Source organism: Rissa tridactyla, chromosome 6 (genome assembly GCF_028500815.1).
Source record: "Rissa tridactyla isolate bRisTri1 chromosome 6, bRisTri1.patW.cur.20221130, whole genome shotgun sequence".
NCBI classification, from domain to species: Eukaryota; Metazoa; Chordata; class Aves; order Charadriiformes; family Laridae; genus Rissa; species Rissa tridactyla.
The window spans coordinates 39,842,241-39,854,762 of NC_071471.1; the positions used below are offsets into that span (position 1 = coordinate 39,842,241).

At 39.2% G+C, this 12,522-nt stretch overlaps 1 protein-coding gene across 5 annotated transcripts in view; it reads right to left on the reverse strand.

Annotated features, from left to right (window-relative positions):
- Positions 1 to 12,522, reverse strand: part of CABCOCO1 (ciliary associated calcium binding coiled-coil 1) — a 133,407-nt gene that overhangs the window by 44,117 nt on the left and 76,768 nt on the right. For 2 of the 5 annotated variants that reach the window (XM_054207044.1, XM_054207039.1), the window contains exon 2: positions 1,239 to 1,351. In XM_054207044.1, the coding sequence (XP_054063019.1) occupies positions 1,239 to 1,351 (113 nt within the window). Of the gene's footprint in view, positions 1 to 1,238; positions 1,352 to 2,367; positions 2,465 to 12,522 lie in introns of those variants that run through there. The other 3 variants (XM_054207041.1, XM_054207042.1, XM_054207040.1) reach the window with 2 other exon arrangements.

A 12,522-nucleotide genomic window follows, 5' to 3' on the forward strand; every position in this document is an offset into this window, starting at 1 on the left:
CTGCTGCTAAACCGCTTAGAGTGCATAAAATACTCTGTAACTATCCTCTTTTCAGTCAGATGCAATATATACTTTATGTTCCACTAGTACAGTGTGTGTATATATATAAAAATAGGCATGTGATCAGCTGAGACTAAGAAGAAACATAGTATTTTCCAATGCTTCTTTTTCAAATCTTAATGAGAAAGTTTCACAATAAATTGCATCGTTAAGCACATTTTAGTCTCCAGCAAGTTATACGCTTCAGCCTCCTCTAAAATAAGAGGTCTATTGTACAAGCGAAAACAGTAAAAGAAGGAAATTTTATTTTTTATTATTTGATGGGAACAAACCTTCTTTCCAGTTTTCTTTAAATAAAAAACAAACCTGAAAGAACTTTTATTTCCTCAGTACAGTGACAAATCAGAGGAACAGAATGTATTTCACGAATAATATTTTAATCTCTAATTAATGGTTTATCTTTTCAGAGGGACAAGGTTGGATTTTTTATTTCCCCCCTCCCCCAAAACTCATCCAGTGGACCAGCCTTTTGACTTTCAATTCACTAAGAATTTGCTAGTGGACACGTGCTCCTAAATAATTTGGGCACTTCTGAAAAATCCCATCCTTAAAATGTAAGTCTAGAGTCTCAAGTTGAACTCCTGGCCTCCTAAATTTAGCTGCTATTAAGCGCTAATAACAAGGGAGAGTGTTGCTACAGGAAAGACAAGATGGGCTTACATCAGAAGTCTTTGGCTGCCTCCTATTTCCCCAGTGCACCATAATGGCTACCTACTAATACCTTCTTATGATTTCCATCTCTTTCTGAACTTTTAAAACCTTTCTGATTTTTCAATAACTCATGTTACAGTACAGAATCTTAAATGTTTTAGCAGAAAAGCTACCAAGTGAGACTTATAAAAAAAAGCTCAGTATTGGCTGTTCTTATTTACATCTTGGTATTTAATTTACAGCATATTTAATACTATTGTAAACTCAGAAACCATATCAATGTGAAATATCAGTAGGAAGAAAACAAACAAAGAATAATCACGAGACACAGGAAATATAGTAAAACAAATTGGATCTGAGATCAACAGTATTTCTCCCTGTCTTTCATGATTCGCATTAAATAGCAATCATTTAACTGCACGATTAAGACTAATGATGTAACCATCACAAAAGAAATCTAACAAACAAGTCTATAATTTCTATTTCATTATTGTATTGGTTCTAGCACTTTTATCATTGCCACTTACTTTTGAACTCCTTCCACATTTTGTTCTGACAAAGCAGTAATTTGGGAAAGAGAAAGAAATGTCCGATTAATAATCTTTTTTCCACCTATGGCATCCTGATCTCGGTCTTCTTCCTACACACACACGTATATAGGAATAGAATTTTAAAAGATTTATTTTATTATGTCAGTAACTTATCTAAATAACAGTATTATTTTGAGGAAGTATGCAAGGGATTAATTCAACAAATGCCAAAAATGTAACACAGCTATAATTACATGGCAGCCACACAATACTCTAACACATTTTCACTAGAGAAAAGCTGGGCAGATACACGGAAAATAATATTTTTATCTTAAATTCATGTGGGAACATAGTGACATATTATGTGCAGCACAAGATTAAATTAACTTGCAAGTAAAAACAACAGAAATATAAAGGTGAAAAAGATTCCATGAATCTAGATTTGACCAACATGATACTAGACTGCACAGTAATTAAATTTCAGTTTCTGCTTATGATGAGTACACATACACATTACCGTGCTATTTGCTCTCCACCCTGTACTTGATTGCATTTTCAAATTTATTGTCTACACTGACTCCTTCTCTAACCAAAAAAAAAAAAAAAAAAGTCTTAAGATATTTGCTGCAACGCAATAATACTCATATAATGACCTGACACTACTGTTTCAGGAAAGGTCTGTATATTTGTAATACAGAAGGCAGTTCCTTATAGGAAACACAAGGATGCACGTGTTATAGCGGATAACAAACTGAGCATGAACCAATAATGCAACGTTCTTACAAAAAACAGGAACATTTGATACTATTTTATTTCGTGTGTATCACCAACCAAAAACATTCAACCACAGACTTCAGTAAGAAATCTATGATATAAATAAAATAGTGGACAAAACCCCTGCTTTACAATAGAATATGTAGGTGACAAAGGGAGGTGTCAAAGCACATTATAAAATGTGAGATGAGCCAGACTGCTTACAGAGGTGCATGGCAGGCAAACAAAGGACAATGGTAATAGAATAGAATAGAATAATTTCAGTTGGGAGAGACGTACAATACATTAGCATGGGACAGCATAAGGAAAAATATTTCATTATGAACATAATTAAAGCATTAGAATAGGTTACCCAGAAAGGTGCAAGGATCTCCATCCTTGCAGGTTTTCAGGACTAAACTGGACAAAGCCCTGGTCTGCATTCAGTGCTGGCCCACCTCTGTGCAGGCAGCGGAACCAGCTCACGTCCCAGAGATCCCTTCCAGTCCCTCATGACTGACAGTCTAATAGGCCTAACCTGTTTCTGCACCAGGACACAAAAAAGTCTGAGAAAATCTGATCATAATTTACTAGCAGCAGGCACACTTCCACATCTGTGGGCCTTGGGCTTCACAGCAGCGCAGCAAGGCAAAGCTTGCAGAATAATGTTTCTAGCTCACCTAGAGAGAGAGAAGTGGAAGATTTCCTAACATGAGCTGATTTTTGAGCCTGAACAGCATTGTTCTGGGCTAATAATTAACTAATTCTAGAATTGGTCAAGGAAAGCCCCCAAATAAAGCTACACTACTCCCCCTGCTGCTGCCAAACTGCAAGATATACTTAAAAATCCAGGACCAGCTGAATGACAACATTCAAGACTGACGAAACAAGACTGAGGGCAACAAAGAACATTTAGTGGACAGACTAGTTTTTTTCCTCTAATTAAGTACTAAAGTACTTTCACATGTACTTTAACACAAAAAATTATTGTTCCCAACTGTAAAGAAGTTAGTCTCAGACACAATGTCTCAGCAGAACAACAGGAATGAAGTAAATGAAGGCTTCCTTCATGTAGTTAGGAGCATGACATTAGTTTGCTTTTGCTTTTATTAGCAATAATTCATGCAGTATAAAAAGAAGTACTCCTGCAGTCAGTAATGTTGATGTAATTGAAGCTGCATGCCCTAGCTAGGGAAAAAAAAAAAAAAGAATAGCTCTACATGCTAATATTACACAACCATTGAAAGATTCTTTTGAATAAGTAGGAAAAATATGAATGCGTTCCTGAAGTGACTGGTGGTGTTAGGAACTTGTTGAACAAGATATTCTTTAGAAGTAGTGAGAGCTGAATTAAAAGAATAACTGATATTGAGGTTTTGGGAACTGAATTGATACCAGTTCATCTCTTTCTCTCAGAATGGCCAATACGTAGCATACTTTACTATGTATTTTTGCACCGTTATAGAAATGGCATATTACTAGTCACTCAGTCAACACCTTACTGACCATACTTCTTTATAAGGCAAAATGTTAATGTTTTACAGGTATTACTCCAGATGGACTTTATCAGTACACCATGAGGAATTTAGCACTGTATCAGAAAGAAAAGCATAAGAAAGTTCAAAGCATAGTAGTTTTGTTCTCACCAAGCTATCTTCTGGCTTATCCTCTGTAGTTACAGGCCAGGTGTGAGTAAGAACAAAGACCCTCCCATAACATTCTCAACTACCTGCACAACACTCCTCCACCATTCAAGATCACAGCAGTAGTCCTGTAAATAGAGATGCATCAAAAGTCTTTTTTTTTTCCTCCCACTGCTTACATCTCGTACTGTAAGGAACAGGTTAGTAGGCAAAAAGTTGAACCTTCTGGAAAGCAACTTTTTACCTGAACTCCCAAGAATCTCACTCAGACTAATTCCTCACTGCTTCTTGAAAGATATCAGGCAACATCCATCATGTCAGAAAATGCTTGTCCAAAAAGGAGTATTCTCGTGTCTCCAATACGTACCTGGCTTACTACAGCATGAAACTTTCTAACCCACATGGCATTGTCAGGCCCAGCACACTTAACATGCTGATGCTAAGGCTCATCTCATTCTCTGAATTACAAACAGCAAGAAGGACCTCTGGGAAAATTTGCCGAAGTCTTAGTATGTAGTGTTTTATCATAGCAATATATAAACTATATAAGATTACAAAAATTTATTTAAAAATAACTCCAGGTGCCTTGCACTCAGTCACCTATAATCTCTTTCAACACATTTAAAGGTCCTCTAGCATTAGAAATATATTCTTTAACCAACTAAGGTCTGCAGTTTAAACTTAAGAGATATTCAAGCTGTTGTAACTCAATATTGCAGATAAGGCTCTGTAATCTGCACATCAGAATCTGACAGTTTACACGGCAAAGTGAACGCTTCCCATTTCACCATTTCATCACCCAGCGTCTGTAACGATATTCCCAGCAGCACCACCCCTCACCCGTGGGGGTGTTACTCTCTGTTACTGCTCACGGTAAGGACAGATTTGTGGCCCCGCTGCCCACTACAACAAGCACAGGTATCAGATAATAAGAAATACTGTTCCAAACGATTGATGAGGAGCCCCAGGAAAGAAAGAACATAACTTAGAAATTAATTTTTAAAATTATCAATGTTTCTGTAATTTAAAAAAGTAGGGAAAGTCCATGAATCATCTGAACAATCTCATATTTGTGGAAAGTTTCTGTTTGGGCAGAACCTACACACACACAAATGGCTAAAAGGTTATATTTTTTTTGATTGAATACTCTTTTGCCTTTTGATTGCTGTCTTTAACCACCACTTCAAAATGAAGTTATTTTATATATGTGTTGACTGATGTCAAAGAATTTACCATTCATTTTACCGTTAACTGTAGTGACTGACTGAGGTAATCCAAGGTGAGTTAATTCTGGTAATGCTATCCTCATGTGTTGGGGAAAAAAAAAAACAAACCAGTCCTCCCAATACTCCCAGCAGCAGACTTAACCTATTGAAATACAGACTAGTATTAGAGAATTATTTGTTGCTGCTTTATTTTCCTTCAAAGAATTTTTAGCTGTACTGAATGTATAATATGCTTCTCGCTGTTCAATAAATTACTCCAAACACTTTGGGCACCCCTTGTCAACAGCATCAAATCAAAATACCAAATCAGATATTCTAAAACAAAAGAATAAGGCCTTCCTTGAATCTCTCGGCCAATGTTAACAAAACCACCATGAAGCAGAAAACATTAGGAGAAGAGTAATAAATGGCAAATTACAAAAAACCTTTATGTTTGGGGGGGTGGGGAAGAACACTCTCTCAAAAACCCAAACCCCAGGTGAGTCATCTCTGGCTAGACAAAATGCCCCCCCCATCTGGAGCTTTGGTGAGGGCCTTTCCAGAGTGCAAAACCTTGAAACACAACACTGGAAACGAGCACCAGTGTTCCTGGAGGAAAATAAGCTAGTCCTTTGGGATGAGCCCTCTGCAGTGGCTGAAAATGGTACTTATTTGCATTCGTTTGACAAAACACCACCATGCTTTGCAAAACAACGACTTTCAACAATATACTCACAAAGGAATAGCTTATCAGCTCTCTTAAATTATAGCAGATACCTGAATTGTAAGGAACCCAACATCCTCCTGTCCTCACTCCATCAGGGAAATTAGTCTGGACCAAACTCTGCTGCCACAGCTTGACAGTTTCCAGTACCTGAGCTAGTTGATTTAAAGCTAGCTCAGCTACCTCTGTCTGAACGATACTGCTGACAGCAGTACAGATGTACCCTCAAAGTGTTGCGTATCACTTACAACTTTAATCAAAACGGGAATGAAAAAAAAAAAAAGAAAAACCACACCAGCAACACAGGCTGTTATTTGTATTATTATAAGCATTTTGTTATCAAGCTGTCAAATACTTCACCAGAAGCAGAAAATCTTGAAGCTGTCTACATAAATAGTTAAGGCAGACACAGAAATGCATTCACTGTTATTGCTTGTTTTAAAAAAGCCCCACTTGTCCGCTCCCACAGTGGGAAGTTAAAATCAATAGTTGCTATTTTTAGTCATAATCTTTCTTTTGTTGTCAAACAAATAAGGAAATAAAAATAGTAACGCTAATTTCAGCTACATTCAAAAGAGAAATATGCAGATTATCAAATGTAAAAGATAAAACCTATATGGAAGGAAAGCGTTCAGAGGACCATTATAAACAACACATGCTGATAGTGGCTTTTTAATAACAACATATGTTTAAAAAAATTTTATACGGTCCAAACCTCAAGATCTATGGATGACTAAATGAATTATGACATTAAACTTTACTGATGTTTTCACAGCTGCAGACTACTTATTGGGAAAAATGTTGTTAAAAATAAAGCAGCGACAAGACTTGCTAAGATGAGGATTCAGATTTTTCTAATATGCTTTCTGTTGAAAGTAATTACAAGTCTGAACAATTATAAAAATATTCAATTTAAATCAGAAGGAACTGTCTCAAGATCTAAGAAACAATATAACAAAAAGAGCGGCAGAATACAGTGTTCCCTACAGCTTACATATAGACCATGCAAAGCTACCTTCAGCCAAAACTGGAGACTATCTAATTTAATTTATAAAAATGCACAATTCCACAGAGTTCACAAAAAAACCCACAACATAATAAAGGATAGTAGAAAGTATTGCAAAGGTAAGTTATCATGCGTAGAACAAAGTTCAATACACAAGGAACAGAAAATACATGGAAAAAACGCGTTCGATGAATTTCTCCAAAGATTCCTTTTATAAAGCCACGAAGTAAAAATGACGAAAATTTCAGTGGTACATTTCAACTGGATGTACAACCTATTTTTGACAGCCTGTCGTTTCCCATCCAGTACACCTTGTATCCTCTCACTATGATCTAGCTGACTGCATTACCCCAGTGTTACGCCGCTCCAACTGCCAAAATATTTACAGAGAACACTAACAGAGAATACCATGAAAGACAAATATATTTTTTCATAAAGCATTTAGAATACATAATAATACATTTCACAGGGAAGAGGATTTATTTAAGGAAACCTAAATGTTAAGCTTTTGTACCGAATATCACTAGGGTAGGTTAATGCCAACAGATGCGACTATTACACTGGCTGAAGGCAGTTAATCACTTCCACCACAGTCATGGTAACTTCTTGGACATCTAAGAAAACAGCAACACAGTTCAACTGGAAGAAAATTATCTCGTAGGAGCTACAACTATATAGACAGGCTTGAGGGAGAAATTCTGAGCAAGATCTCATACGTTCTTGGGAGGAATAACTTGTATTCTTCTACGCCTCTTGACGTGCAGCACGAGATGAGTTGCCTGCCTGTCAATCAAGTCGAAGGTTGCAATGCAAAAAAAAGAAAACAAGAAAAAAAAAACAAATAGAGGAGGCTAAAGACAAGGAAAAAAAGCAAATATTAAGGAGAATGCTGTGGATTTGTGAAATCCTCTAGCTACCTAAAGCAAGGAAAGGTGAGAAATACAGGCGTGATGCTGCTGGGTGGGAGGTGTGAGTTTCCCCCCCTCAGCGCTCTCCGAGGGGAAACTGCACCCATCCCCTCAGCGCTCGCAAACGTGGAGATCCCCCCACCGCCAATGAGACAGGAAACACCCATACGCTTAAAAAACAGAAACTCTCCCTTCAACTCTCTCGGGGACGAATGTTACACAGGTACGTACGCCCAACGCTGCATTTTTAACACCTTTTTACCTTCTCTGAAGCTTAACAAAGACATTTAAAGTAAATTACAGAAATAAAGGAGGGGGCGCTGGGAGCGGCCCCAGCCCTGCCCCGGCCGCAGCCCCTCAGACCACCCCCCAGTCCCGCGGGATGAGCCGAGGCCGGTGAAGGGACCAGGAGGCCAGCGCAGGCCCGGCGGAGGGGAGTACCTGCCCCGGCGCCGCCATGTTGCCCGCGGCTCGGCGTCGCCGTCGCCCAGGGAACGGGGGCGGGGCGCGGAGGGGAGCCCTCAGCCCGGCCGGGCGCCATCTTGGCTGCCTGAGGGAAGCGTTAGCCCAAGGGCGCCAGCGTGCCTAGCAGCGTGTCCAGCCAGTCACTGTCACACCCGCGCAGTGCACACAGCGAAGGGCACGGGTGGTGTTTGTAAGGGCGGCACAGGAACGTAAGGACACGGCGGCATGGAGCCTGTGAGAAGGCGGCAGAAGAGGCATGGGGCACTGTGGCACATCAAGGGCTGCGCCGCCTCGGGGGCGATGCCCACATCTGCCTTCTGCCCACATCTGCAAGCCAGCGATCGAAAGGCCTGTGTGGAGAGACTTCACAAGGCAACGGCATAGGAACATCACGCACCAGGAAGCAATGTTTCCATGCCTGTTTTAATTTAAATCTTACCGTTTTCCTAATTCAAATATTGCCAGTAAGCCTTGTTTGAATAACAAGGATAGCATCATGCAGTTATCCCTGCAGCTACCCTAACAACACCCCAACATTTTCAGCTTCTTGAAAACCACGTTCGAACTAAATACCTAAACCTAAATACAGTTCAAGAATATCAACACCAATTACTACAGCTCAGATGTCAGCAGGTGTAAATCAGCAGGTCTGTTGGGACCCATGAAGGGATACAGAGTTACTTGAGCTAACTGAAATGTTCATATTTTATGTACAATTTAGGAATAATTTACAAACTATAGCAAGCGGAAGAAGACTTTGAGACCGAACTCCATTTTCATTATGACATATATCAGTATTTCTTGTTTCTCCTCTTTGTCCTACTCTTTTTTCATTATTTTTTTTAACTTGGAAGACTAATAAACTAAGTTATGCTGAAACATTTTCTGTCAGGTTTGTGTTGCATGCAGACTCATAGCAGCAGCAACGACTCAGAGTAATAGCACTTACCTGCAAGAACAAGTAAAATGCAAGCATTTGGTGGGTGAACAGTAATGAGAACAAAGAAAAAGCTAAATTATTTTGCAAAGTATATTGATGTGCTGAGGGAGCTGGTATGACAAAACAATTTCTTTGCAGTGCCCCACATAAAGCAAGGACCTCCTGGGATTCCTGCAGCTGTTTCAAGGTCTGCTACTGTTTCTGAGCAGTTTTCCACTTTCTGAAGGTTGTCATCATCAGTTTTTTAAAATGTGCAAACCACTAAATACAGTACCTGTGTCTTAGCTGGGTCACAAGAGACAAGAACCTGCCCATTACCCACTAAGATTCTGATTTATAGTTTGAGATTCAACACGTACATAACTCCTCTTCCTGCTCAAACACCCTGACCCTCGCTGGCACACGTACACCAATCGCGCTTACAAAAGGAGTCAGAAATCTGTTTGAATGAGGTTCAGAGAGCTGGATCCTGCAGTGTTTTGTAGAATTATTCATCGTATTTTAAAGAATTGCTTAGCTCTGTGTAGAGCCCACACTGTGAATTCCTACAATTTGTGCTGTGCTCTGTAGCTGACAGCAGTACAGCTGCAGTTACTTCCCCTTTTACTGTGTATATAAATCTAACCAAATAAGAACATTATTCAGAGCTGCAAGCACCACACGCAGTAAGGTGTAAAAACTAGGTAATTAAATGTGATATTTGGATGCAATATAACATAGTATACTTTCATTCTGATGTTACCTAGTCCTTAACAGGTAGATTTTCGACTTAATCCTGCATTCCTCTGGTACTGAAAATGCCCACCGACTTCCACGAATGTTTTCAATGTGAAAGACATGGAAGCTCAAAGCCCTTAGAAGGAGCTAATTCTGTTTCTCTTACTCAATATTAAAGGACTATATTCTTTCTTGCACAAAACCTGCACTGAGCAGGCTGACTGAAGCTGAGCACTGACTGAAGCTCAGCCCACATTTCCAGTAGTGAGCTCCTAAACTTCCAACTTTTCAATTTAAATTTTTAGATAGTCAGTGTCACAAAGGTTAGATGTAAAAAAGATACCCACAAAAAAAAGATTCAACAGTAGCGTTAAGCCATTCCTTCTAATTTCATCTGGACGTTTCATGTTTACAAAACCCAGGTTTTTATGCACGTGTGAGCATTTCAGGCAGCTTTTTAATTTCCTTCAAAAGCAGGACAAAGTGCAACACAGACGTAGTGATATTAAAACTCTGATCTAGTCCTTTTCTACTACAGGTAACCAGGGTAGATTTTCTATGCTTATGGTCACAAACAGTCCAGGTCAGAGGAGAAGAACAGCTCTTGCAATAGAGCTCCTTCTTCTCCACTGTGTTAGATGCCATGGTTTCAGCATGCTTAATTTAAACAGACCATATTAAAAACTCTGGGCTTACACAGCGTTACACAACAAGTGCTCTTCTACTTACCTGAGAAGCAACCAGAGTTCAGGTTTCTGAGGTTGTTTTGCCAAGGCCACTATCACCCAGTGCATGAGTATCTCAGAGGGAACGCTTTCTTCTTCTTTCCGTCTTTGATGAAAGCTCTTTGGCTCATGGTGCCTGGGCCACCTCCAGCGTGTTAAAGATAACCACGTGGCCCACTTACACTCAGCTCTGGCAGGGGCTGGGCAAAGAACTGGTTGCTTTCCTCAGTTTTCATCAGGTCCTCAGATTTTCATTTTGCTAATGATGCAGAGAAGCATGATGAATATAGCAATTCCAAGCTGCTCGCTGCATAATGAACTGCACCACTGTCTTCCTAGAAATACTGTCCTCTTCCTCACTAGATCACATCTTTTGTGGAGGGAGCAGACTCGCCTGCATCACCCAAGTCCATGTTAGAAGGGGAAAGAAGGTCACAGCCACACGTGAAGCTTTACGGGGCTGTGTTGGTGTAGGCCACCTGCAATTGGAACAAAAACAGCTACAAGAGGGCTCCGAAATATTTCACCAAGTCCTTTAGTTTTAATAACCAAGGTGATCTAGTCTGATATTGTTACTTGTTTGCAGAGGTCTATGCATTTCAGCAGTAGGTGAATTTTATGAATTCAGGAAAACAAATGATTTTTCAAGAAGCCTTCTTTTAAAATGCAAAGTTTTTGTAAACTCCAAGCCTATTCACACATCCTCCTATTGAAAGAGATCCTACGAAAACGTTCAATTGCAAACATGTTTCCATTCACCTTTAGTTAAGCATCACTAAGCACAGTAATTGCACGTAGGCAAATTCAGGAGGAAAAGCAGATGGAAATTCCTAGCGGAGCCTTGCTTGTTACAAAAACATCAGATGGACATACAGCTCCCCTGGCTGCCAGCCCTCATGACAACAAATTGCTTATATTCTTGCCCTGTGGGACAAGGATCAAGAAAACACAGGCACGTATGGAGATCTTGCACACGGTATTTGGGTTTGACCCTCTTGGTAACAAATGGGTAATTTGTGAAAGCAAGACTACATTAGTGCTACATGGCTCTTACCAAGGAGTCATGCATTATTGTACGTAGGTGCATTAACATAGTAATTAATCATCCTCTCCTGGCTCCTTTATAACATTCATCACAGATACTCTATCCAGGGAACAGTATTCCCTCTAGGTAATGTTCTTCTGTTTTACATATCATATATCTTCAGAGAAAAATTCAGGGCATGATTATGTACTAGAAAAAGAAATACATAAATCCCAGGTTGTCAGAGAAACTTGTTTTTAAAACAAAAAGTTAATTCTGCCATTTCTCAGGCAATATCCAATTAAAGTAAGATATGAGTACAGGAGGATAATTACTTCAGTGTATCAGCAGCAGGATGGACAGAGTCACGATTTATTTAGGGAGAGATGCTGCTTCTTTGAGCTCACCATTCTCCTATAAAATCTAGCTCAGAATCTCCCCCAGTCTACTTAATTAATAGGTAGGCAAAATTTCCATGTGATTTGATAGCGACTTTGAGAGACTCGTACTGCTAGTACTTGGCCCAGCAATAAGAAAGTAGAAGTTAAAGTTAGCAAATCGTAAATTTTCAGTTATTCAAAACAATACGCATACAGAGGAATGAAAGAAGTAAAACATGTACTCTATCAATGATTCCATTATCCTGTCCCTGTAAAGAGAAGTGGCTCAATGGAGAATAAAAGCAAATATTAAATTGGTTCTATTCTTGATCTTAGCCAAAAGACTGCTATATCTAGTGCCAAGAAATTGAATTGAGGTTCATAGAAATCCTGGAAATTAGATACAAAAGACTTAAAAGGACATGTAGTCCATCTCCAGGGGACCCGTACTTTTTCCTGCCAACAAGAACTTCAAGAAGAGATATGAATTTATTTAACCCAGTAGTTCAAGACAGTCCCTTACCTGTGTATTACATTGTACAAGTAATGTAAACATAGATGTAACATTGCAGTATGCCATCAGTATAAAGTAAGAAAGCTTAGGATTTTCTCCCCTCTAAGTACTTTTTAGTTCAAGAATCTAAACTATGCATACCTGATGCCTAAGATAAAGCAATGTGGATAATTTAGAAGGCAGCTAAAACAAACTCCAAATCTCTCTAGATCTAAAGGATTCCTCACAGTCAGCATTCAGACCAGAACAATCCACTACGAATTCCCAAATTCAAGAC